A 22,383-nucleotide genomic window follows, 5' to 3' on the forward strand; every position below is an offset into this window, starting at 1 on the left:
GTAGGTGGGGAAAGTCAGAGAACATCTCCCTCAGGAGGGGACATCTAGGGTAAGACCTGAAAAATGGATAGGAATTTTCCAGGTAAAGAGTGAAGGAAAGAACATTCCAGGCAAACACATGAAGCAAAAAAGCTTGCCACACTTAGAAAGTGTGGGATGTCGTAAGGGGAAAGGGGCAGAAAATGAGGCTGAAAACCACATGGGCCATGTGAGAGTCTGATAAGGAGAGGTGTGTTGTGCAATTTGAAAAAATACCTGTTGTTTGCCCGGTACAAAGTGGAAATGAGCTGTGACTCCTCAACTCCAGGAGTGGGCGTGGGCACGGTTTTAAAAAGGAGGAAGACCGACTCCTTTCAAGGGTATTAGCGTTGCTTCTAAAAGACTGAATCCCTTCAACGTTCCGTCTGATAGTTTTGCCTGGAATTTACTTAGTAAATAGCCATGCGGTCTACTAGGACACTTAAGACATCAGGAGGTGAAGACGGTTGAAGGACGTTGACGGTGACGAAACAGGGACAGTAGCAACGAGCGTCAAGTTATCTCAGGAAGTGACAAGAGTGACGCGAGTGTCCTGAGCATGACCCAAGAGTGAAATCAAGCTCGGGGCGATGTTCTGAATTACAGCACTTATTACATATTGCATACTGAGGTTTAAACCATCTACCCAACACACGGGACTGAAGACCAGGTTGGATCGGGACAGAGGGGAATGAGGCTGGAGAGAATCGAATGAATTAATGCGGGTGACGCACTCCAGAACGCACACTGACCCGCCATTATTATCTACAGTGATTTGTCTTCCAAAATAGAATTTCAAGTTAACTAACACAGGGGAATAACAAAACCTGCGAGTCTGTGAGTTGGCAATGTTAGCCACGTGTTACCACAATGACCAATGGACAGGAGCTTCACGGTGCAGACGGCCAAATTAAAATATTACGTGTAATGTGCAGTAAGAACCAGATTTAAAAAAAAGAATGTTGCAAAAAGGGAATGTACTTTCTAAATATTCATCCTATAACAATGGTAGGTTACAAGTGACCTAAAGAATAAAGCAACGTTGCAATTAATCTAGCCGAGTGCCCAGGAGGAAACTGCTAGTCTACGGCCAGCCCCCGGAGTCTTTCTACAGAGAGGCAAGGTCAGCTGCACCCCAAAGGAGGAAGTCTCCCTGCGCCAAGAGATGGACCCTCTCGTCCCTGCTGGGTTCCTCACTTTTCTCTGTAGGACTCCAGCGGACGTCTAGAACTGCTTTAGACGATTGGCCTCTGCTTGTCCCCCAACAATATTCCCCATTACAGTGTTACTCCTGGTTTCAAAGCCCCAATAAGTCTACAGGAAACAAAGGACAGAGAATTACGAATCAGGCATGCTGAGTACCAAAAAGTAAGGCAAACAAGGAAATTTTGCTGCCCTGACGGTATAGAACGGGCTGTTGGATTCAGCCCAGGCTGCTAACACGTACACTGAGTCCCAGATTTCACAGCAAAGTGGTGAGAACAAAACGAGGACCTTTTCCTGACGGGTAGGGCAGGCATGAGACTCCCTGAATGAACAAGCCAGGGGTGTTTCCCCCTCCCCGGGATCGACAGTGTGACTGAAGAGGCATCTTCGAGAAAGGGATCGAAAGGTAGTTCAACGCCCGCGGGGTCTGAAGGAGGCTGGAGGCAGCCTGGGAGGGAGTTAACAGATACAGAAATAAGGAGTGTAAGAGCAAGAGTGACTTTGATGGCTTTATTAAAATGTTCATCACGGAATTCTTTACAAAGCACCAAGTGCCCAGAAAGTCATTCAACAAACAGCAAGACCTTCTCCATGCAGGACACGGATGGAGGAAGGCAGACCATCCGCGCTCCGGTTTCTCACTATGACTGCCGGGCCCTCAGAATCCCGAAGCTTCACTCAGGTCTGACTCAGCAGGGCTGATTCTGAGCCAGTTCCGTGCTCGCAGTGCTGTCCCTGCACACAGGGCGCGAGGGTTCAGACGCATATTTATGTATTTACATAAAACAGCTTTGAGTTGCAATAGATAAAACATCTTAAGGAAACCAACCACACAGAAGTCAAAATCACAATACGTTGAACCCATTAATTCAAAAGCGTAGACGTAGTTCGGGACCTTCTTCACGAAAGAAACGTGCGCACTATGCCCTTGACGGCAGCCCTGCAGATGGGACATCGCCGCAGGGACGGGGCGCAGTCTCGGCACACGACCAGGTGCCCACAAGGAATGAAGACGATGGAGACTTCTCTGTCCATGCACACTTTACACGTCCTCTCCTCCTGCAGCCTCCGCAGCTGCTCCTCCAGCGGCAGGTCTAACGAGAGAGGAGAATTCGTAATGAAGGGCAGCCAAGCCAGGAAAATAAAACCCGTGCTTTCCACTGGTTTACATCGCTAATACTATTTTACCTGAGGCGCTCTCCGGGGGAAGGTACTTTCTGTCCTGTTGCTCTGCGGGAGAGACACAGAAAGTGTTGTTAATAACAACTACGGCTAACACGGAGCCTCAAAACAGGTCTTTTTAAACTAACAGCTTAGACTCCGCCCAAATGCTATAAAATAACCATCATAACGTCAATGCAACAAAAATCTTCGGTCTTTTTGGGCAAAATTTATAAATTAGATCGAATTATTTCCAGTAATCCCGAAGTATTGATAAGAGCCTATTTTCTTTTTTTTAACCGAGCGGCGTGGAACTTGAAGTTCCAGTGAGCTAACATAGGGCGTAACGCTGGTTTCAGGTGGGCAGGACCGCGACTCAACACTTCCGTGCGCCGCTGGTCACATTAATAGCGTATTTCCAATCAACCTAGAAGTGCCCCAGAGGAACCGTGCGGCACTCACCAAAGAAACGCTTGTATAACACGGGGTCGGTTTCCTGTAGAGAGCTCTTAAACACGGCGACGGCCAGACCCCCCTTGGCCAGCACGGTATCGATCAGCTCCCTCGCGTGCGGACACGCGTGTGTCTTCTGCTGAAGCGCGCGGTGTTCCTGCTCATCAATCACTCTGGCGGCGAGCAGACGATCCAGGATCGGGGCCACGTCGGTCAAGTGCCGGAAAAGCACCATTCTGTTCTTCCGGATCAATGATACGTCATCTTTATTAAAAGAAGAAGACAAACACAAACACAGTCCACCTCCGCTCAGACTTCCTTCCACGCGGACACGTAAGTCGAGTCACGACCCGCTGGCTCCGCAGGGCACTGCTAGGTGCGGCGGTCCCCGCGGCCGGTGTCAGGTCAGCACTCTGCGCCACGTGTCCCTTCACTGCACGTCCCCAGCGGCCCCCCGCGGGAGGGCCTAGTACCCCACCAGCACAGAGAGCGAGGCAAGCACACGCTGCAGGACACGCGGCGAGAAAAGGCAGCGGAGGCGGTCTGCGTCAGTCCGCGTCCCTGTGCAGGTCGCACGGCTGCTGCGCCTTCCACCCAGTCCAACTCAGAACCTGACAAAACGAAAACTCCGATTCAATCTAGTCAGCTTGGGGAAAGGCGGAATCAAGAGATTCAAAAGACAGAAGGTTGATTTCTTAAATTATCATTCGCCTGTGAAATTTCTTCAAAATTCCAGTTTAAGATAAATTTTAATTATTTTCCCAAGTTAGACAAGATATTGCCATCACCCAAATCTTTTATAGTAAGTGGGGAAAGGCGCTGACAGCGTTTTACAGATTAAACCCTACTTGTCAGTGACGCCTTCCTGTCTACAGGGTCGTCATATTCTCCACCAAGATCCAGATTTCGTATCTATTGATAAAATATTTCATATTTTGAAATTCTGCAATTTTATTTTCTCCTTGGAATATGACATGTGAATCTAAGTTTATTCATTATTACACAATTTTACCATGATCCATAAGGCTCCTTCTATAAAATAACTAATGACGGAAGTTGGGCTGTCTAAAAAAAAACTATTCGGGGGGAGAGGACTGTTAGCTTTTAGAAACACTGACTCGCTCAAGTAATAGGACATAAAACTAGAACCATTTAATAAAAAAGTCAGGGCCAGAGATACCCATTTTGAAGATAACTGGCGCTCTGGGGCCCAGGATGGCGTCTGGCACCAAGTACACGCTCCGTAAGTAGCTGTGGAACGAACGAGAAGCAGGCGTCGGTGATCTAACCAGCAGGAGGAACGGAGACGCCATGGCCGAGGGCTAAGAACTGGGACCTGACGCACTCGGCTAAATCATCTGGGAGAGAAGTGGTGACACCAGAAAATTAACACAGAGTTCACACCTGATGTTGACAGATTCGCTTTTCCATCTAAGATTTCTTTTTCTTTTTTTTAAAGATGTATTTATTTATTGGGGGGGGGCAGGGGCAGAGGGACAAGCAGAGTCCCTGCTGAGCACGGAGCCCGACGCGGGGCTGGATCTCACAACCCTGCCTTCACGAGCTGAGCCACAATCAGTAGTCAGATGCTCAGCCCACTGCGCTGCCCACATGCCCCTAAGATTTATTCTTCTCATTACATTTAACTTCAACTAAAGTAATAAGTTCTCTCAAATTCTTAAGATCTCTCTCTTTTTTTTTTTTAAGATTTTATGTATTTGTCAGAGAGAGAGCGAGAGAGCACAAGCAAGGGGAGCGGGCAGTGGGAGAGGGAGAAGCAGGCTCCCCGCTGAGCAGGGAGCCAGATGCAGGACTCGATCCCAGGACCCTGGGATCATGACCTGAGCCGAAGGCACACACTTCCGACGGAGCCCTCCAGGCGCCCCAAGATTTCTAAAATTGTACTGCTAGTGGTTGCGGAAAAAGACTGATGTTGAAGTCACAGACGGTATTCCGGCTCATACGAGGTGAAGGCTTGAATTCACCTTGGAGGCATATTATTCTTGTGCCCTGGAAATAATACCCTAAATTGTCTCTTTATTTACATGCCTGTCAAAAAATTACTTACCAGCTGTTCTTGGGAAACTGTAAAGTCATCAGTAACCTAAATGGAAATATTTTCATTCACTCATCAAACTATATTTCTTGAGCACAGAGCACCCGCAGACGTGACAGGGAGCAGGGATGCGGCAAGGTCTTTGTGACGATGTCAGTTACTGTATACCATCGACTGAGTCATCTCTGCAGACTGTTGATTTTCTTTGAAAGAAATACAAACGTTTCATAGCTAGGGTCTACGAACAACTGTGGGTCTTCTCTCCTTTGAAAGATGATGACCGACAGCTGAGATGGGGAAGACCACTGCAAGGATGGAAGACGAGCCTGGGCTCCGTCGCTGCCGTGCTGCTGGTCTGCAGAACTGCGTAATTCACACTCTGGTGAAGACGGGATCAGACGTGCTTGCCCAGGTTGGCCAGAGGACAAACCCACTCAGGGGCAGGCTTCTTCAAGCCTGGAGTGGACAATCTGCCCATCATCCTGGGCAGAAACAAAGATAAGGGGCAAACTCTTTTCCCTTTCTGGGCTTTGGGTGTCGGGGCGTGAGCTCTCATACGGGACGACACGCTGGGGACGATCCTAGTCATTTATGTAAAATGGCCGGAGCCGCACAGAGAAGAAACCGAACAGAACTACGCAGACAGATTCATGAGGATGGGCGTAGGGGGACCAAGAGGGGCCCAAACGGCTAGAGCTGCCACCTGCCAGCCGTGATGCGACCTCTTCCATTATCCCTAAGTCTCCAGTAAGAGCCTGTGAAGAGCTGCCGTCTACTCTCACCGTTGGAAAGACTTACGGGTCTGGTCCACGCCTGGCAAAGAGCAGCAGCACAGGGTGAACATTTCTGTCTGTCTAGGTCAGAGTGGGGACAGCGTTCAGAGTGACCAGATGGGAATGGACGTGCTCAGAGGAGACAGTCTCTGTGAAGGGCCACAGAGCAGAGGCTACACAGTGGCAGACAAGGCGTGGAGGGACGTGGCCACCTTGTCTTGAGAGAACGTGCAACAGTGTCCTCACCCTCCCCTCAAGAACAGAAGGGCGCCCTGAAGGGGAGCTCAGTTCCTGTGTGTCAGGCAGGAAACGTAACCATGATCCGTACATCATGACGTGTCATTAATGCTACAATCATGTCACTGGGCTGAGACTCTCTGTGACGCGAATATTAAAATAACTGTCCCTGGTCCCACCCCGATTTACAGCGAAGGGGAGTGAGCGTGGGATCACAAGCCATGAATGATTATGTACCCAGTCAACCACCCAGAGGAAAGGTACAAATTAAGCACATGCTTTCACTCAACACACACATTTTCAATCAACTAATGAGCAATTCAAATACATTATAACGTAAAAAATTTCCAGAATCCAAATTGAGAACACCGAACATAACACCTGATTGCCCTAACAAGCAGGTTTTCTGTGATTGACGCACGGTGACGTGACACCTGCACGGTGACATCACCCCTGCACAGTGAATCGCATTCACATGGTGACATCACATCCGCATGGTGACATCACCCGCACGGTGACATCACACCTGCACGGTGACATCACACCCGCACAGAGACAGACACTGGTCAGTACAGGTACGTACCTGATTCTCTGTTCTCAGCTGCTCTTTCTTTCTCCTCTTCCCTTAGTTCGTCCTCCGCATGAAGCAAATCAGACACGATCTCGTTGACGGTTCTGTAGTTCTCCCCGGTGGTCAGGATCTTACTCTGCACCGTCTGCCTCACCAGGCTTCTACTGAAGCCCATCTCCAGGGCGGCCGTCACCACGGGGGTGTTCATCATGACGGCGTCTTCCGAAGAACTTTCTCCAGGTCCAAAATGGACAACTACACGAGATAAAGAAATTAACACATGTTGGGAGAGTCTGTGTATCTTTGGAATTGAAAGGTATTACAGTTTCGAACACGTAAAGCCCAGAAAGCGTATCGGGATTGTTTTGTACTAACTTAGTTGAATTCAAAATCATGACGCACAGGTTCAGTCGCTGAAATAAGAACATGGACTATTGCACTGCGATACAAAATACGCATTATCTGGCACAACCGCGAGTGGAGGAAGGAACAGAATGTTGGCAGTCCCGTCCACCAAGCATTCTTTCCCCCCCAGAACAAATGAGCTTTCTATCGAGTACATGTCACGTATTTTTCAAAGAGGCCACTGTCCTCACTCACCCCATCCCTGCAGGGCCGCCCACGGCGCCTCTCCTGTCCATTCCTTCTCGGCACCACCACCAGAGAACCTCCTCATAATCGCAACCCCGACTGTGTCGCCCTCCTTCTGAAATCCCAGCAACAGCTCCACTGTTCTCACAAACGCTCGGCTGTGGCTCCCGAGACAGCACCCAGTCTGGGCTCCGCTCGCCCCTTCAGACTCCCCTTCTGTCCCTTTCTCGTTCACACATGACGTTCGAGCCGGGAAGTCACAAACTGATGGCTCTCGGGTCAAACTCTGCCCGCAGTGCCCGTCGCTCTGACAGCGGCCTGCCTCCTCCGTTTGCCCGTTCGCAAATCCCACTCCGGCCATACACAATTTTGTTCAGTTCTGCAAATGGGCCTGTTCCTTTTTGTCCCTGAAGACTTCCACGCACTGCTCTTTCTGCCTACGATATTCGTTTTCCCCCTTTGTCATCTGGTTAACTCCCACCCTCCTCCTCGATTCTGTGCTGAGGCGAATACTTCCTCTGAAACGCCCTTCTCTTCTTCCAAAGTCAGGGCGCACGGCCCCTCATCGCTCCCACTGCACAGCACCCTTTACTCTTCTGACCATATTCCTTCCTCCTACCCGCATGCCTGCCTGTATCCCCTGGACTGTTCGCTCACCAGAGCAGGAGTTCTGTTTACCCTGTTCTGTATTCTTTCCTCCGAATAGCAGACACACGATAAATATTTATGGAAACACTAGTTAACGGAGTAGAACAGCTTGTTCGAATCCTGGCTCCATCACCTGTTAGGGTGAGCTTCAAAAGACAGATCGTTGAACCTCTCTGAGCCGCAGGGTCCCTGATGAGGAATGCGAATAGTTTCTACCCTCTTCGTTTTATAGAAGACTATGTGAGTGAGGTGATGTCCCAGTGCCCGTGTTCCCACAGGTCTGAGAACAAGGGTGGGGCTGCACGCACGCTGGCTATTAAAACTACAGATACTCAGGTCCCGTCCTTAGCTGCCACGGCTCAGTACAGCAGGCTTAAGGTAGAGACCAGAAATCTGGTTCCTTGGGCAATTACGATGCACACTGAAGTTTGAGAAATGCCAGCTTGATGCATCTGAGAGCACATCAGCTTTCAATCTCCACCCGACCAACGGTTCCATTTAGATGCAGTAATTATTGTCATTATACGTACTTGGTGACTCAGAATTTTCATCTTCTGTGTTGTCTGAAGTAGATAACAGCTGCAGGAAAAAAAAGTTTATAAATTAAAATATAAGTCTTAGCCTGTCCGTTACAATATAAATGAGTCAAGAAATCTATTCAATTTATTGCAAACTGACTTGCTTACAGGCAAAATGATTTTTTTATCTTGAAAGCAATATTTCATTTACCTAAGTTATTCTCTACACCATGAACTATTCTTCACAGAGTCTATATTCATGAAGGCAAGAAAGGGCTACACCTTCTCAGTGATCTGTGAGACAATCATTGTTTGCATTTCATCCCCAACATCTTAAAATTCCTGGGTCCTCCTTTGGGATAGGTTGGACCCTTTATCAGTTCTACTGATGGTGGCTAAAAAGTGTTTGACCCTCAAACTATTATATACGTTCTTATCTGCCTCTCCAGGAAGATTACTTCCCAGTCGGCGCTGTGACTATCTCCTGCCACTCCCTTCTGGCCTGCCAAGTGTCTACTAAAGAAACCTTTGCCAGACGTATGGGGTTTCCCTTTGATGTAACCGTCTTTTTTCTCCTCGCTTTTAAGATTCTCTCTTTGGCACTACTTTCGCCATTTTAATTACTGTGTATCTTGGTGTGGGCCTCCTTGGGTTGGTTTTCTTGGGGGCTCTCTCTGCCTCCTGGATCTGGATGTCTGTTTCCTTCCCCAGATTCAGGAAGTTTTCAGCTATTAATTCTTCAAATAAATGTTCTGCCCCCTTTTCTCTCTTTTCTTCTTCTGGGATCCATATAATGCGAATATCGTGATGCTTGATGGAGTCGCTGACTTCCCTACGTCTATTCTCACTTTGCATAATTTTTTCCTCTCTCCTGCTCAGCTTGGTAACTTCCCATCACTGTCTTCTGGCTCACTGATTCGTTCCTCTGCTTCTCCCAGCCTGTTGCTCATTTCATCAACAGTGTTTCCCATTTATCTCTGCATAACAAGGCTCACTCATGTCTTTCTCAAGTCCAGTGAGTATCCTTACAAAAACTGCTCTGAATTCTCCATCAGGCATGTCACTTATCTCTGATTCACTTGGGTCTCTGGCTGTGGTTTTGTCCTGTTCTTTCGCTTGGGACGTATTCCTCTGTTTCCTCATCGTGTCTAACTCTGTGTCTGTTTCTCTGTGTTAGGAAGTCAGCTGTGTCTTCTGCTCTTGAAAGTGGTGTCCTTATGAAGAAGAGGTCCCGGAATGCCCCACGGTGCAGCATCCCCCATGCCCCAGAACCTGGCACTTCAGGGCCGTCTCCCATGTGTGCTGTGCGTGCCCCACTGCCGTGGCTGAGCCAACGTGCCTTCATTCCAGCCATTTGCAGAGGCTGTCCTTGCCTGTCGTGAGCAGGGTTTTGCCCCTGTGTTATTTGTGGGCCTGTCTGGGGCCACCTTGGGCTTGAGTTGAGTCAGACCAGGCGTTCTCCACAGAAGCAGTAGCCCCGAACCACAGGGCACTTTCTCTGTGTTGCTCCTGAGAAGCTTTCACTGGTGGGCGGAGCTGCAGGCCGACCAGCTGTCTGCTCTCAGCCCACTGCTAGGGATGTGGTGGGACCGGTGCTGCGCACAGCCAGACTTGCAGCCCCGGTTTGGAGCAGCTCCAGCCAAGACTGCGTCAGATGGAGTGGATCCTCAAAGCACAAGATGCGGTGTTAGCAAGGTTTGTGCCCATCTTCTGGCTGGAGGGGACCCCGGCACCAGGACCGCGGCAGGCCTGGCAGAGGCTAAGCAAGCAAGGTAGAGAGGGTCGGCACCACCCTGGCTCCCACAGGTGGCCGTGTGTCCATGCTGAGGGGCAGAGGTGGGAATCGGAGCCTGCCAGCTACTCTGCTCCTGGAGAGTCCCTCGATGAACTCAGATTGTGACTAACTCTGCCTCCCATTGCCCCAGGTGCTTTTCAACCTGCTCTTTCTTACACAGCGTCTGCATGGGCTGTTTGTTGTGCCAGTCTTTAATGGCAGGGACTCACTTTCCTCTCACCCACCAGCTGTCCCAGAGCCGAGCCTGCTGATGTTTAAAACTCCAGTTTTCAGTCCTGCTGGTTGTGAGAACTCACAGAATTTGGGCCCTCTGGTCTTCAGAGCCAAATGTTCTGGGGATTCATCTTCCCCGTATGGGCCCCTGGAGTGAGGCTGTGTTTCTCTCCCCCTCAGAGCCCGTGGCTCCCTCCCCCCCACAGATGGCCCATGGTCTACTTAGCTGCCCACAGACTCTCCGCCCTCCTGCCCTCTTTGATGTGGCCTCTCCTCTGTATTTAGTTGTGGAGTCTGCCAGCCTCCAAGTCGTTCTCTGGGTTATTTACACTGATGTGGGTGTTATCTAGTTGTAGCCATGGGACAGACAAAATGAGCTTAGGGTCCTCCTATGCCACCATCTTCCCAGCAATCTCTGTCCAGGAAGATTCGAAGGAGCAATAAAATCCTCTTTCTCAAGTTTTTCAAACAAAAATTTGTATTTTAAATGCTAACATCCCTGCCAATTTTCCCCCAAATAATTTAATTTATTGCAACCTTATTACAGAAATACGTAGAGCCATACCTTAAATATCATTTTTCAGGAGGTCTCTAATTCTGAATCTGTTTTTATCCAAAGAATAGTTCTTAGATCATGTTGGGTATTTTTAAAAATGAAATGTATTTTTAAAGCAACTCTTTTTTTTTACTAAAGTACTACTCTCTGTAATTATCAGAAATTAATTTATCTGTTATTAACCGATGATCTAAAAACACCATCCCTACCTGTTCAAGTAGATGAGGGTAACTGGCTTGAATCTGACGGATGAACTCTTGTCCTTTGATGCGTATCAAGTACTCGCACCTAAATGTAGACAAAATCCAGTTTGAGGGGTTATTTTAACCCCACCATCTGCAGCCTGTTAAATATTTCGAGTGAACATGAGCATATATATAACCCTTGGCACTCATTTCGCATCCTGCAGTACAGGCGAGATGCCGCAAGAGAGACAGACGGCATGTGGTGCTCTCCCCGGCGGGAGCTACAAGGGTCACGAGGCTCCCAGTCTCCGGGGTGCGAGGAAGGCTGGCTCAGCTCGGAGCTCCGGGCTGCTCGCTCAGAAGTTCAAAGATCGCTGCAGACTCTGAACACTGAGAACAGAGCCAAGGAGACGGGTAGAAAGCTCTCTTATAAACGACACTGTTCATACCTAAGGTTTGTAGGTTTAAAAGTTCCCACTCAACAAAGAGGGACGTGAGAAATAACGAGGAAGGTGAACACGTTTTCTAACTAAGTCAGATCCTCACGAGTTCGGCAATTCCTAGATAACGCACATCCCGGTCGAACTCAAGCACAAACGAACCCCACACACCGCCAAAGCAAACTCACCCTCCCTTATATGGAGCCACGAAACTACCGCCGTGGAAGGCTCCCAGCACTGTTCACAAACACCTGGCTAAGGTTCTCTTCATAACCTCCGTAACTTGAAATCTAAATATGTGGGGCGTGTAAAAGTGCTCTCAACAGAGTATTATACTAAAAACTTAGGTAAGGAGCATAAGTCAGGATACCGAATTTAGTAAGCAACATTAGAAACACTACAAGTTTTGACTGTGAAAAGTATAGTCAGAAGCCACCTGATTTCAACACAAAAAGGAGAGTGTAAATAATCAGAAGTGTAAGGATTGACAACAAAACGTTCTGTCGCGATGAGAGCCCATGAGCCGGGCCTCTATTTACCGTAACCACCCTATTTAACACCGCGACTGGCGTGGTGCCTCTGATTCATCTGACCCGGCTCCATTTTTTCTCTCTATCCATAGTACCTACTACCTTCCGACATGCGACGTAACTCACTTCTTAAGTTTTTATTAATTGACTGCCTCTCTCGCTATTAAGTTAACGTATGAGACCAAGGATCTTGCTTTTGTTCAACTGAGTGTTTTAACCACGGGAACAGTGCCTGGCAATAGACAATTAATATTAAATGTTGAATGAATGGAAACATGGCCAAGAAATAAGACTGAACAAAGTCTCAACACAGTCTATATAATATCTAATTCATGTAATATTATATATATTTATCTGTATATGTACATATGCATGAAGAGAGTCTGCAAGGATATTCACTAAAATGGTAATTGGTCTTCTTTATTTTTTTTCAAATGTTAAAATAACTTCATTTTTTAAAATTTAAATTCAATTAATTAACAGATAACGTATTATTAGTTTCAGAGGTAGAGGTCAGTGATTCATTAGTTGTAATAACACCCAGATGCTCATTACACCACGTGCCCTCCTTAGTGCCCATCCCCCAGTTACCCCATCCCCCCCTCCCATCCAGCAACCCTCAGTCTGTTTCCTATGATTAAGAGTCTCTCATGGTTTGTCTCCCTCTGATTTTGTCTTGTTTTATTATTTTCCCTTCGCTTCCCCTATGATCCTCTGTATTGTTACTTAAATTCCACATGAGTGAGATCATATGATAACTGTCTTTCTCTGATTGATTTATTTTCCTTAGCCTAATACCCTCTAGTTCCGTCCACGTCATTGCAAATGCCAAGATTTTGGTTTTTTATTGCTGAGTAATATTCCATTGTGTATAGAACCACACCCCGTTTATCCATTCATCAACTGGTCCTCTTTAGATAGTGAGATTTCTGGCCACTTACATTTTTTTCTCTGTACTTTTCTACAATGTGTGATTTTGGTTTTATAATGAACATATATTATTTTAAAACAGATATATATTTTTTCGTTATACACAAAAACCCTAAGCGTGTAACCTTTCACCAAAACAGTAGTTATTTTTCCAGGTAATCCATCCTAAATTTATTCACAAGTGCGTTTTTCAAACAAAGAGTAAAACAGCGGCTGCTTCTAAGGTGAACACATATAACCCATCTCCTAACAACCACAAACATTTGCACGGAGAGTTTCAAAACGGTTACCTTGGAAACCACTTGGCGTGCTCCACCCATGGGTCGTCTCCAGACTCCCAACACCGCAGTCCACCGTCACAGCAAAAGCATTTGACATCGTCACTGTGACCTAAAATTAATTTTGGACCAGAACTTATGAGCTCTTACAACGCGCCCATTCCCACCGCGTCGAGTAAGGCTGGGCCCCACTTCCCGGGCACGGAGCGGAGGCGTCTTACCCGCGTAGTAGAAGCCGGCGGTGGCGAGCTGCTCGGGGTGGACCGGGACGCGGGCGGGCCAGCTGCAGAAGGTTCTCAGGCGGGCCGCGTGGGTCTGCATGCTCAGGTTGCACGCGGTGTACCTCAGGGCGTCCTGGAGCTGGCTCTCCACGAATGGGCAGTCGGGGAAGTGTCGCAGGTGCTCCGACAGAGCGCTGTCGTTGGGCTCCCAGTTGCTCAGCTTCCCACCGCAGGCGAAGCAGGCCACTCTGTCCCCAGGTCCCACGTAGTAGAAGCCGGCTCTTGCCAGCTCCGGAGCCCGCGGGGAGGTCAGGGGCCACGTCCGGAAGGTGAGTAACCGGTCTTCCACGGTTCTCACGGCACCCGCACAGGCGCTGGGCCTCCAGGGAGCGAGCTCCTGATTCGCCCTGCAGTTCCCAGGGTCCGACGGGAAGCTGGAGTAAGACCCACTGAAGTAGCCCGTGTTTTGCAAGCTGGGAGGCAGGGGGTGTGTGGAATTTGCTCCTGAGGGAGGCGGCGGCGGCGAGCTGGGTCCCGACACGCTGGCCGAGCTGAGATTCCGAACGAAAGCGCAGCTGGGGTACAGCGTTCTGTGCTTGTCCGCCGGGCGGTCTCCGGGTTTCCAGTTGTCCAGCATCAGGCCACAGCAGAAGCACCTGACCTTGTCCTTCACCCCCGTGTAGTAAAAGCCTGCGCGCGCCAGACTCCTCTCAGAGACCGGAACGCCGGCGGGGAGCGCCGAGAACGTGGCCATGCGGTACAGCTCGCACGAAAGGTCGTACCTCAGCTCAGACACGGGGGTGCAGCTCGGCAGGCTGGACGAGAGCTGGCTCCCCTGTGCTACGTTCATGGTGAGGTGGACAGGGGAAAAGGGACTAGCCTGTCTCTGGGGAGGTAGTTTTGTGCACGCTCCTGACTTCGGTTAGCTCTAATACTAGGTGGGGTGCCCACGCCGCACGTCTCTAGCCCTTCTCGCCCTGGGTTTCGGGTCGGCAGGCGGACGGGCCGAGCTCCGCACGGACACGTCGTAAGGGACAAGGCCGTACAGACACCTTTGCAGAATCTCTACACGTAGGGTGTACGCAGGGGGTACCCTGCCCCTCGTAGCGAGACCAAACCCTTGGTGAAAGCGCGGAGCACTCTGGGTCATCAGAGGCCACCCCGTGTCCGGGCCCCGCAGGTCCGGGGCAGTGGCACTCAGCCGGCCTGCAGGTGGGACGTGGGGCGTACGCAGGGAGCCTGTCCACACGGCGGAAAATGGCTCTGTACGTGCTCCACCGAAACTAAACTCTAACTAGGTTTGTCTGGCTTTTTTTTAATTGTGAAATTTGGAAGCCAGAAAAAGAGAAACAGCCTAAGACCTACCTCAAAACAAGAATGCACGACCCCATTGCACTGATGCTAGGCTGCATCTTTTAAGTATGTCTGTTATCAGGTATCCTCCAACTAATAACATGTCATATTCTAATCAGCAGCATTGTTATTTCCCAAAAGTATTTAAAGTGACGGTGTGTCTTAAATCAACGACGTCTTAGATGCAGTGAAATACAGCATATCCCAAATCTTGCTCAAATTAAGTAATTTTTCTTCCTATAACAATTTTAATAGGGAAAACAAGATCTAGAATTTTCCTATAAATGATGAGCTTAAGTAGGAACAGAACTGGCAGGTGCACCTTAAGGCCTGTTTCAAAATTTATTAAATAGTAATTACTTCCCATAGTTAGGAGCTTGCTTGCTGAGTCGTAGTGATTCCACTAGAACTATTCTATTTCAAATAAATTCTCAGAGATGACTGTATTTGCTCAGCTGGTCTTTTTGGGCTCAGCTTCGTGCTGAGAGACAATACCAAATCATCTATTCCGATAACGGATTTATTTTTTAAAAGAATCAAAGAGTGCTGAATTTGTAGGCTAAGATGGATAATCAAATCTCACGAATTTGGCTTTGGTCAGAAATAATTTTACCGACAGAATTCCTTGAACCAGAATTTATCGTAACAAAAAATAATAAATTTACTTTGTTACAGTCTACTCCTTTCGACCAGCAGAGACCTCCCTAAAATTCAGAGTCTCAGCAGTGACTAGCTATCAGTACATGTAGGGTCTGCACCCAGGACCAGCTAACCAGCCGCGTGGGGCCCACCGACGCCCGGGCTCCCACCGCAGAGGGCAAGGCCTTATGTCCGAATGGCATGAGAAATGTCATCTCCACACCAGTGATGAGCTCCCTCAAAGCTAAGTCACTGCATCTCACTTTGGTTTGCTTTTCATTGGACAAAAATGTTCCACATTGTTGCAAAACCTTCCTGGTGCTAACCCCGGTCTCTGTATACCTCTTCTCTGTTCATTTCCCAAAATGTCACCACCCAGCTGTCATCCCCACTGTCACCCTTCTCAGAGAGAACAGCACAGCTAAACACACTAAAGTCTGGACTCCTGACATGTCAACGGTCATCTAAGGGCGGGATCGTTTCTTTACCCATCGGGCACGCTCACGTGTCATTCTCGCCCCCGACGTGTGATATCGTGACACCCTGTTCTTGACGTTGGAGTTCTTGACTCCGACCCATCAGCGGTCTCTCCTGCATATTTCTCTAATTCAGCAGGGGGAGAATAGTCACTCTTTGTTCTAGAGAACTGCACTCATCTTTAGATCCTTCCCAAACACGAGTTCCTCTTCTCCATCCTGCACTGCAGACGGCGGCTCAACAGTACGTTCCAGTGAGAATCACTTCCCCTTCACGTCCCCCAAATTCAAATTCAGGGTTACTGTCACTTTACAGTTACAGCTCCTGTGACTAGATTCGGTCACACGACCTCTGTTTATTAAATTAACATTCTTTGGATACCAGAAACTCCAGTTCACTACTGAATTTGTTTATTCATGCACAAAACTACCTCCCGGAGATTAGACTAAGTCCCTTTTAAGGGTTTTAGGCCTCCATTGTGAGATGTTGTGGTTTATAGAAAAAACTGGAAAAAATTTAGAAGTCGAATAGTTTGCCTCTTTTGTAAAACCTGTTTTAAAAAAAGAACAGTTTTAAAAGTCAGGTAATTCGCAGCTGTAACACAATGCTCTCTTCTCAAACCTTCTCGAGCACAGAGCCCCAGTGGCTCTGGACTGTCCACCGAGCACACGAGGTCCTACAGGATACACGAGGACACACTAGGTGGAGGGACCCGCGGGCTCAGACTGGTGCCGGCAGGGGCATGAGGACGTCCGGCCCGCACTGAATCGGACCTCCGTGCTTGACTCATTTCTGTAACTTTTTATTTTGAAATTAATTTACACAGAGAAGAGTTCCAGGAAAGGCAGAACTCCCACACTGCGCTGGGCTTCCCCAAAGCTACCCCTCGCGGAGCCGTACAGACCCGAGCACAGTCGTAGACGCCAGGGCACGGACACGGACGCAGGGCTGTCGATCCTCGGAGCAGGCCCTGCTCCAACCTCGCCTTTTCCAAGTACGTTTTCTCTTGGATTACAGTTTTTTTTTAATGTTCTAATGAATTACCATCATTTTTTTAAAGTAAGAGATTTCCCACGACATGCTAGACCCCAAGCTCCTTCTGAAACACCAGACGGGCAACAGTGCGGGTCCTGCACAGTGACGGTGAGCGGGCTCTCCCACACACTGACGCCGTCACCCACGCTGTCCGTTGCCATTTGTCACTGAACGGGCACCACGGTTCTTCTGACGGGACAATAATGAAGCAAGTGAAATTGTTCTAACACCTGTGCCTGTCGAAAGCAACAAAAATGCAAGGTGGACAGAGACAAGTCTGGAAAAAGTGAAGATACCATATTTCTTTGTGGGAAAGGAGAATATTCCTGCACATAAAGTATGTTTTTGTTTAAAAGAGACACCCCACTTCTGTTTATTTATGTCACATTTGAGGCCATACACCTCCCACATGGGGCTCACGGCACGCAGACGCCTGGGGAAACGCAGGCAACAGTTTATGGTAAAAGTAGGAAGATACTCCAAGGTGCCCCTTCCGCATCCATTCAAACTCTTTCCCGCTTCCAACCTGGACCTCCAAACGCTGCTGGGGGACACCCGCACCGTCACAGGCTGGGGCCGCCACAAGCTCAGGCTCGGCCACCCCATCACAGCCTCCCTCCCCCACTGCCTCTGCAACTCCGAAGCCTTCAGGATCCTCCCCAAAGTCCTCCCTGCTCCCCTTGGGAGACTGCTTTGCCTTCTGCGTCCCTAAGAGACTGCACTGAGCAGGAATCCTATCACACCCCCAAATCCAAGCCCTTCTCCCTTACAACCCACCTGCTACCAACCCCAGCCTCTCCCTTCCTCCTCCTCCTCTCTCCGGATTCGTCCTTCAAGATAACAGGCATGCTTAAGTCTGTCTCGGTTTCAGAATGAGACAGCGACAAAAATCCTCTTTCAACCCCACGTTCCATTCTAGCACAACAGTTGACTCATCAACAATGCAGGGGTCAAGGGGCGCCCACGCCGTCTCCCCGCAGGTTGAAAATCTGACTACAACCGTGACTCCCAAAAACTTCATAATAAGCTACAGTTGACCGAAAGCCTTACTGGTAACAGTCAATGAACGCGTGTTCTGAATGTTATATGTCTTATGTCCTGTATTTTTACAATGAAGTCAGCAACAGAAAATGTTAAGAAAATCAAAGGAAAACACACTTACAACACCGTCCAGTACTTATCAAAACCATACACGTGTAAGTGGACGCGGGTGGTTCAGACCCTGCTGTTCAAGGGTCAGTTGTGCTGTATCTCACTTTCTCTTCACAGCCAAGCAAACGCAACAGCGTCTAAAGTTCAGGCCTCCACTACAGCTGGATTTGGCCAACATCACTTAAAACCACTGGCAACATGAATAACACCAAAGCCTTCTTTCCCAAAACCTACAGAAATGTTTGCATCTGATGCTGCGGCCCACTTTCTCCTAGAAACAACCCACGCCAGGGGCGCCTGGGTGGCTGTCAGTTAAGTGTCTGCCTTCAGCTCAGGTCATGATCCCAGGGTCCTGGGATCGAGTCCCATATCGGGCTCCCTGCTCAGCAGGCAGCTAGCTTCTCCCTCTGCCCCTCTCCCCATCCCTGGCTCGCTCGCTCTCTCTCACAAATCAAGAAAATCTTGGAAAAGAAAAGAAGTATTCTCCTCTGTTGGCTTCTTGATACCACACTAGGATTCCTCTCTCGTTTCTAGTGGTTCCCTCTCAGAACGGCTCAAGGCTCTCAGCCTCTTCTCTTCTCTTAGTTCTGTTGGGCAACCTGCTTGATCCCAGGGCTGGTGGGTGTCTCCACCGACTCGGGCGCCTGGCAGATCCACAGCTCTGATGCCGGAGCGTGAGTGTGCCTTTCCCTCCCGCAGCCCCCAGACGCTGAGCTCCTTCAGAGCAGAACCAACTTTCAGCTCCGGACCAGCCCTCCCACAGCCAACATCCCCCTGGTTCCTCACCAAATGGAGACACTAAGCTGAACAAGGGAAGGTCAGCAAACTTGACCGAGCACCCCGTGACCACAACACCCTCATTTGCATGGTATTAAAAACATTAATTTTACGATAATGACTACAATGAGTCTGCTCCCCGATGGCTTAATGTCGGGATTTGAAGTCACACGCCCTGGGTTCTCGTATACCATTCAGGCTCCCCTACCCGAGGGCGCGACCTTGGGCCAGAAAAGCTCCCTGAGCCCAAGCAAGCTCGTTATCCATGGACATGATCATGGTCACCGTTTCTTGAGATCTTGAGACTGAACCTGAGACACGACCTGCCATGTTTGGAGCGCGGCCCTGCGCGCAGCAGTATTAGCAACAGCTGGCGCCAGTAATGGCCGCTAGCACACCCGTTAATGCCATTGTTAGCTCACATGGGCCCGGTGCCCCCAACACCGGGCTAACTAGCTGAACCGCACTGCGGGCCTCCCGTGCTGCCCAGCAGGACAGCGACCAGCAATCTACTCTCCGCGCCAACGCACCCCAACATTCGCTCCTCCGCGGGCTCATGAACGGTGTGATTGGGTTGTTCCTACGAAGTTCTGGGGCAGACTGTCCCCAAGCTCACCGGGCACCCTCCACGGCTCAGGAACACCTCCGGGCCCTGGGGGTCACCCCCGCCCCACGGGCTCGCCGCCAACTGGCGCAGGGATGTACACGGACGGGGGTCCCTGAAGCACCCTCTGGCCCCCGGGCCTCGCCGCGGACCCTCACTCCGCACTGCGCGCGCCCCCCGCATCCAGTTACCCACCTGCCGCCCCGAGGCCCAGTGCCCACGCGAGGGGAGGTCTGCGCACGCGCACCCTGGTGCCCCGTTACGCACCTGCTGCCCCGAGGCCCCGCGCGCCAGCGGCTAGAGCCGCCCGTGTCCTCGGGTGGCGGTGGTCGCCCGGCTCTCCGGTGCGGGCGGAAGGCCGACGTGGCTTTTAGCGTCTCCGCCGGCCGGCCCGCCCCCATCCGTGCGGCCCGCTGCGGCGGCCGGTGCTTTCCTCGCAGGACGTGGGGGAACTCCGCGGCAGTAACCACAGGCACTTCCCCTAACCCGCGGCCTGGCAAGCTCCCCGGGGGATTTCCGCGACCCCGGGGGCGCCGCTGTGCGGGCCACGGCCTTTCCGAGGGCGCTGCTGCAGCCACGGGTCTCCGCGCCCGGTCCGGACGCCCCGGAAGCCTGGCAGGCTTCCTGACAGCGCCGACGTGCGTGCCCAGCGAAGGCACGGGTGGAAACGCAGGTTCTCCCTCGCGGGTATTTTTACTGCTGGAAACAGAGATGACCTTATGCGTTTCCGGTATTGAAACTTTTTTTTTTTTTGCTTGGTTGGTTGTTTTTATAACTAGGGTGGACTCGGCTACAGGAGTAAGTTCCTCCTTTGCTCCTTTTGTCCCACATGGGAGATGCCTAAGTGACGGGGGTCCTCCGGCGGGAAGCTGCAGTCTCTGCACCTGCCAGCTGCACGCAGCACTCCCTGTCCCGCTGTCCCTGGAAGCCCCCGGCTCTGAGGTCTACCTGCCCGGGGAACGAACGGATCGGGCCAGCTCACCTGTTTGTCCTGTCTTCCAGGAAATCAAAGAGAAAACCCGTAATATTCGTCAGGAATTCTCATCCTGTGGAAACAAAGCGGACGTCCATTCCATTCCTCACAGTCAGCAGGAGGGGGACACCGTCAGGATTACATGGATTTGGCTGCCCTGAGGACTTAGGGTTCCAGCTGGAACCGTACCAAGATGATTAAGTTTATCTGTCATGGGGCGCCTGGGTGGCACAGCGGTTAAGCGTCTGCCTTCGGCTCAGGGAGTGATCCCGGCGTTATGGGATCGAGCCCCACATCAGGCTCCTATGCTATGAGCCTGCTTCTTCCTCTCCCACTCCCCCTGCTTGTGTTCCCTCTCTCACTGGCTGTCTCTCTGTCAAATAAATAAATAAATAAAATCTTAAAAAAAAAAAAAAAGTTTATCTGTCATGAGGGAATTTCAGTCCACTCCTGGGCCTGCTTAGTTCAGAATTTTATTAGACATTTTTGAAAACCTTTCTGTAGTCCTTAGGGACTTTGGATCATGTACCCACCAAAAGGATTTTGAAAAACTGTTCCTCTGCACATTTTTAACTTCACATTTGCAAAGCAACTGCAAAATGCAGACTGGGTATTTCAGAATGAAACTGATGCAGCATGCTTCTCAACGAATTCACTGGAACGCAAACACAGCCACGTGTTGCCCCCCCCATCACCATCAACACCTCCGCTCATCTTTAATTAAACTGCAAATATTCTATCCTTGCCTTTTGTCCTTGAACATTCTGCTTCCCCCACAGAATTTTATTTATTTTCATTTTCATTCCAACATAGTTAACAGCATTACATTAGTGTCAGTTCCCCCCACAGAATTTTAATATATGTTTACCCCTATTTCTGAAACAAATATGTGCATAAGCTGAATTTAATTTTTTCCCGTGATCCTAAGGCTCTGAGTGTGAAAAACATCTCCTTGATTGCATTATTGATACTATGTTCAGTACATGTTGTACAGTTGATCAATACACATCACAGATGTTGATAATTACTAAAGATAAGTCAAATTCTACTACAAATGCCATCTTAATGGGGGTTCAGGTGTGTGTTCGAAGGTGTTAGGTATCACTAGAATATGATCGGTTCATCACAGGTTCTCTTCCATTTTTTCATTTCTAAAGATAAGTGTTGAAAACCTCTTCTACATAAATAAGTGTAGACAGGACCAGAAAAATGTTATGTCAATTTTTCACAATTTTTTAATACACCCCAAAATCATTTAATGATCTTTAGTCAAAATTTATTTAGTTATCAGTAGACAACTCAATTTTGTTGAAATCACTGGCTTGGAAACCACAGGCCTTTTGTTCCCAGATAGGGTTGCCAGAGTTAGCAAATGAAAATACAGGATATGGGGCACCTGGGTGGCTCAGTCAGTGAAGCGTCTGCTTTCGGCTCAGGTCATGATCTCAGGGTCCTGGGATCCAGTCCCACGTCGGGCTCCCTGCTCAGTAAGGAGCCTGCTTCTCCCTCTGCCCCTCACCCCGCTTACTTGTGCATGCTTGTTCTCTCTCAAATATTTTAAAAATAAAATACAAGACACCTGGTTAAATATAAATTTGAGATAAATAATTTTTTGGTATAAGTTTGTCCCATGCAATACATTATTCATTGATTATCTTACATTCAAATTTAACTGGATGTCTTATATTCCACCTGGCACCTCGATATCCAGATTTTAGAGTAATTCATTTTCTCAACACTAACACCAATTATTTCTAATTGTCCAGGAAGATTTTACACCCAGGGGGATATGTTGTTTTAAAACCCAACACGGGTGAGACGTGAGCCTGTCCTTTTAAGAAGAGAGCACCTTTCTGAAAAGCTTGGTGAGAAGACAGGACAGGCCTGGCCCCCTGAGCAGCTCTTGTTTTCAGGCTGATCAGTTTTAGGAAGAACTACATGTGGAAATTAAGGGTCAGGCTGTCAGTTCTCTGAGAACCATTTGAGTTCCCAT

General features: G+C 49.2%; 1 protein-coding gene across 2 annotated transcripts; it reads right to left on the reverse strand.

Annotated features, from left to right (window-relative positions):
- Positions 1 to 1,720: 1,720 nt before the first annotated feature.
- Positions 1,721 to 20,488, reverse strand: LOC123792498 (baculoviral IAP repeat-containing protein 3-like). 2 transcript variants are annotated; one of them, XM_087868494.1, is made up of 9 exons: positions 20,400 to 20,488; positions 13,381 to 16,399; positions 13,172 to 13,271; positions 11,006 to 11,084; positions 8,245 to 8,293; positions 6,488 to 6,730; positions 2,848 to 3,102; positions 2,413 to 2,454; positions 1,721 to 2,318 (listed from the first exon to the last, which is right to left on the reverse strand). In XM_087868494.1, the coding sequence occupies exons 2-9, from the start codon at positions 14,228 to 14,230 to the stop codon at positions 2,125 to 2,127; spliced, it is 1,812 nt and encodes a 603-aa protein (XP_087724620.1). In that variant the 5' UTR covers positions 14,231 to 16,399; positions 20,400 to 20,488; the 3' UTR covers positions 1,721 to 2,124. The 2 variants fall into 2 exon arrangements, with proteins under 2 accessions (XP_087724620.1, XP_045653593.2); XM_045797637.2 differs by lacking the exon at positions 20,400 to 20,488 and adding an exon at positions 19,685 to 19,820.
- Positions 20,489 to 22,383: the final 1,895 nt, after the last annotated feature.

This window comes from Ursus americanus, chromosome 16, assembly GCF_024610735.1.
Source record: "Ursus americanus isolate L20-20 chromosome 16, mUrsAme1.1.p, whole genome shotgun sequence".
NCBI classification, from domain to species: domain Eukaryota; kingdom Metazoa; phylum Chordata; class Mammalia; order Carnivora; family Ursidae; genus Ursus; species Ursus americanus.

Coding starts and splice junctions, on each gene's coding strand:
- LOC123792498 (XM_087868494.1), bottom strand. CDS start 14,230: ATGAACGTAGCACAGGGGAGCCAGCTCTCGTCCAGCCTGCCGAGCTGC. Junction 6,731..8,244: donor TGAAAATTCTGAGTCACCAA/GTACGTATAATG, acceptor TATCTCGTGTAG/TTGTCCATTTTGGACCTGGA. Junction 2,455..2,847: donor GTTATACAAGCGTTTCTTTG/GTGAGTGCCGCA, acceptor TCTCTCCCGCAG/AGCAACAGGACAGAAAGTAC.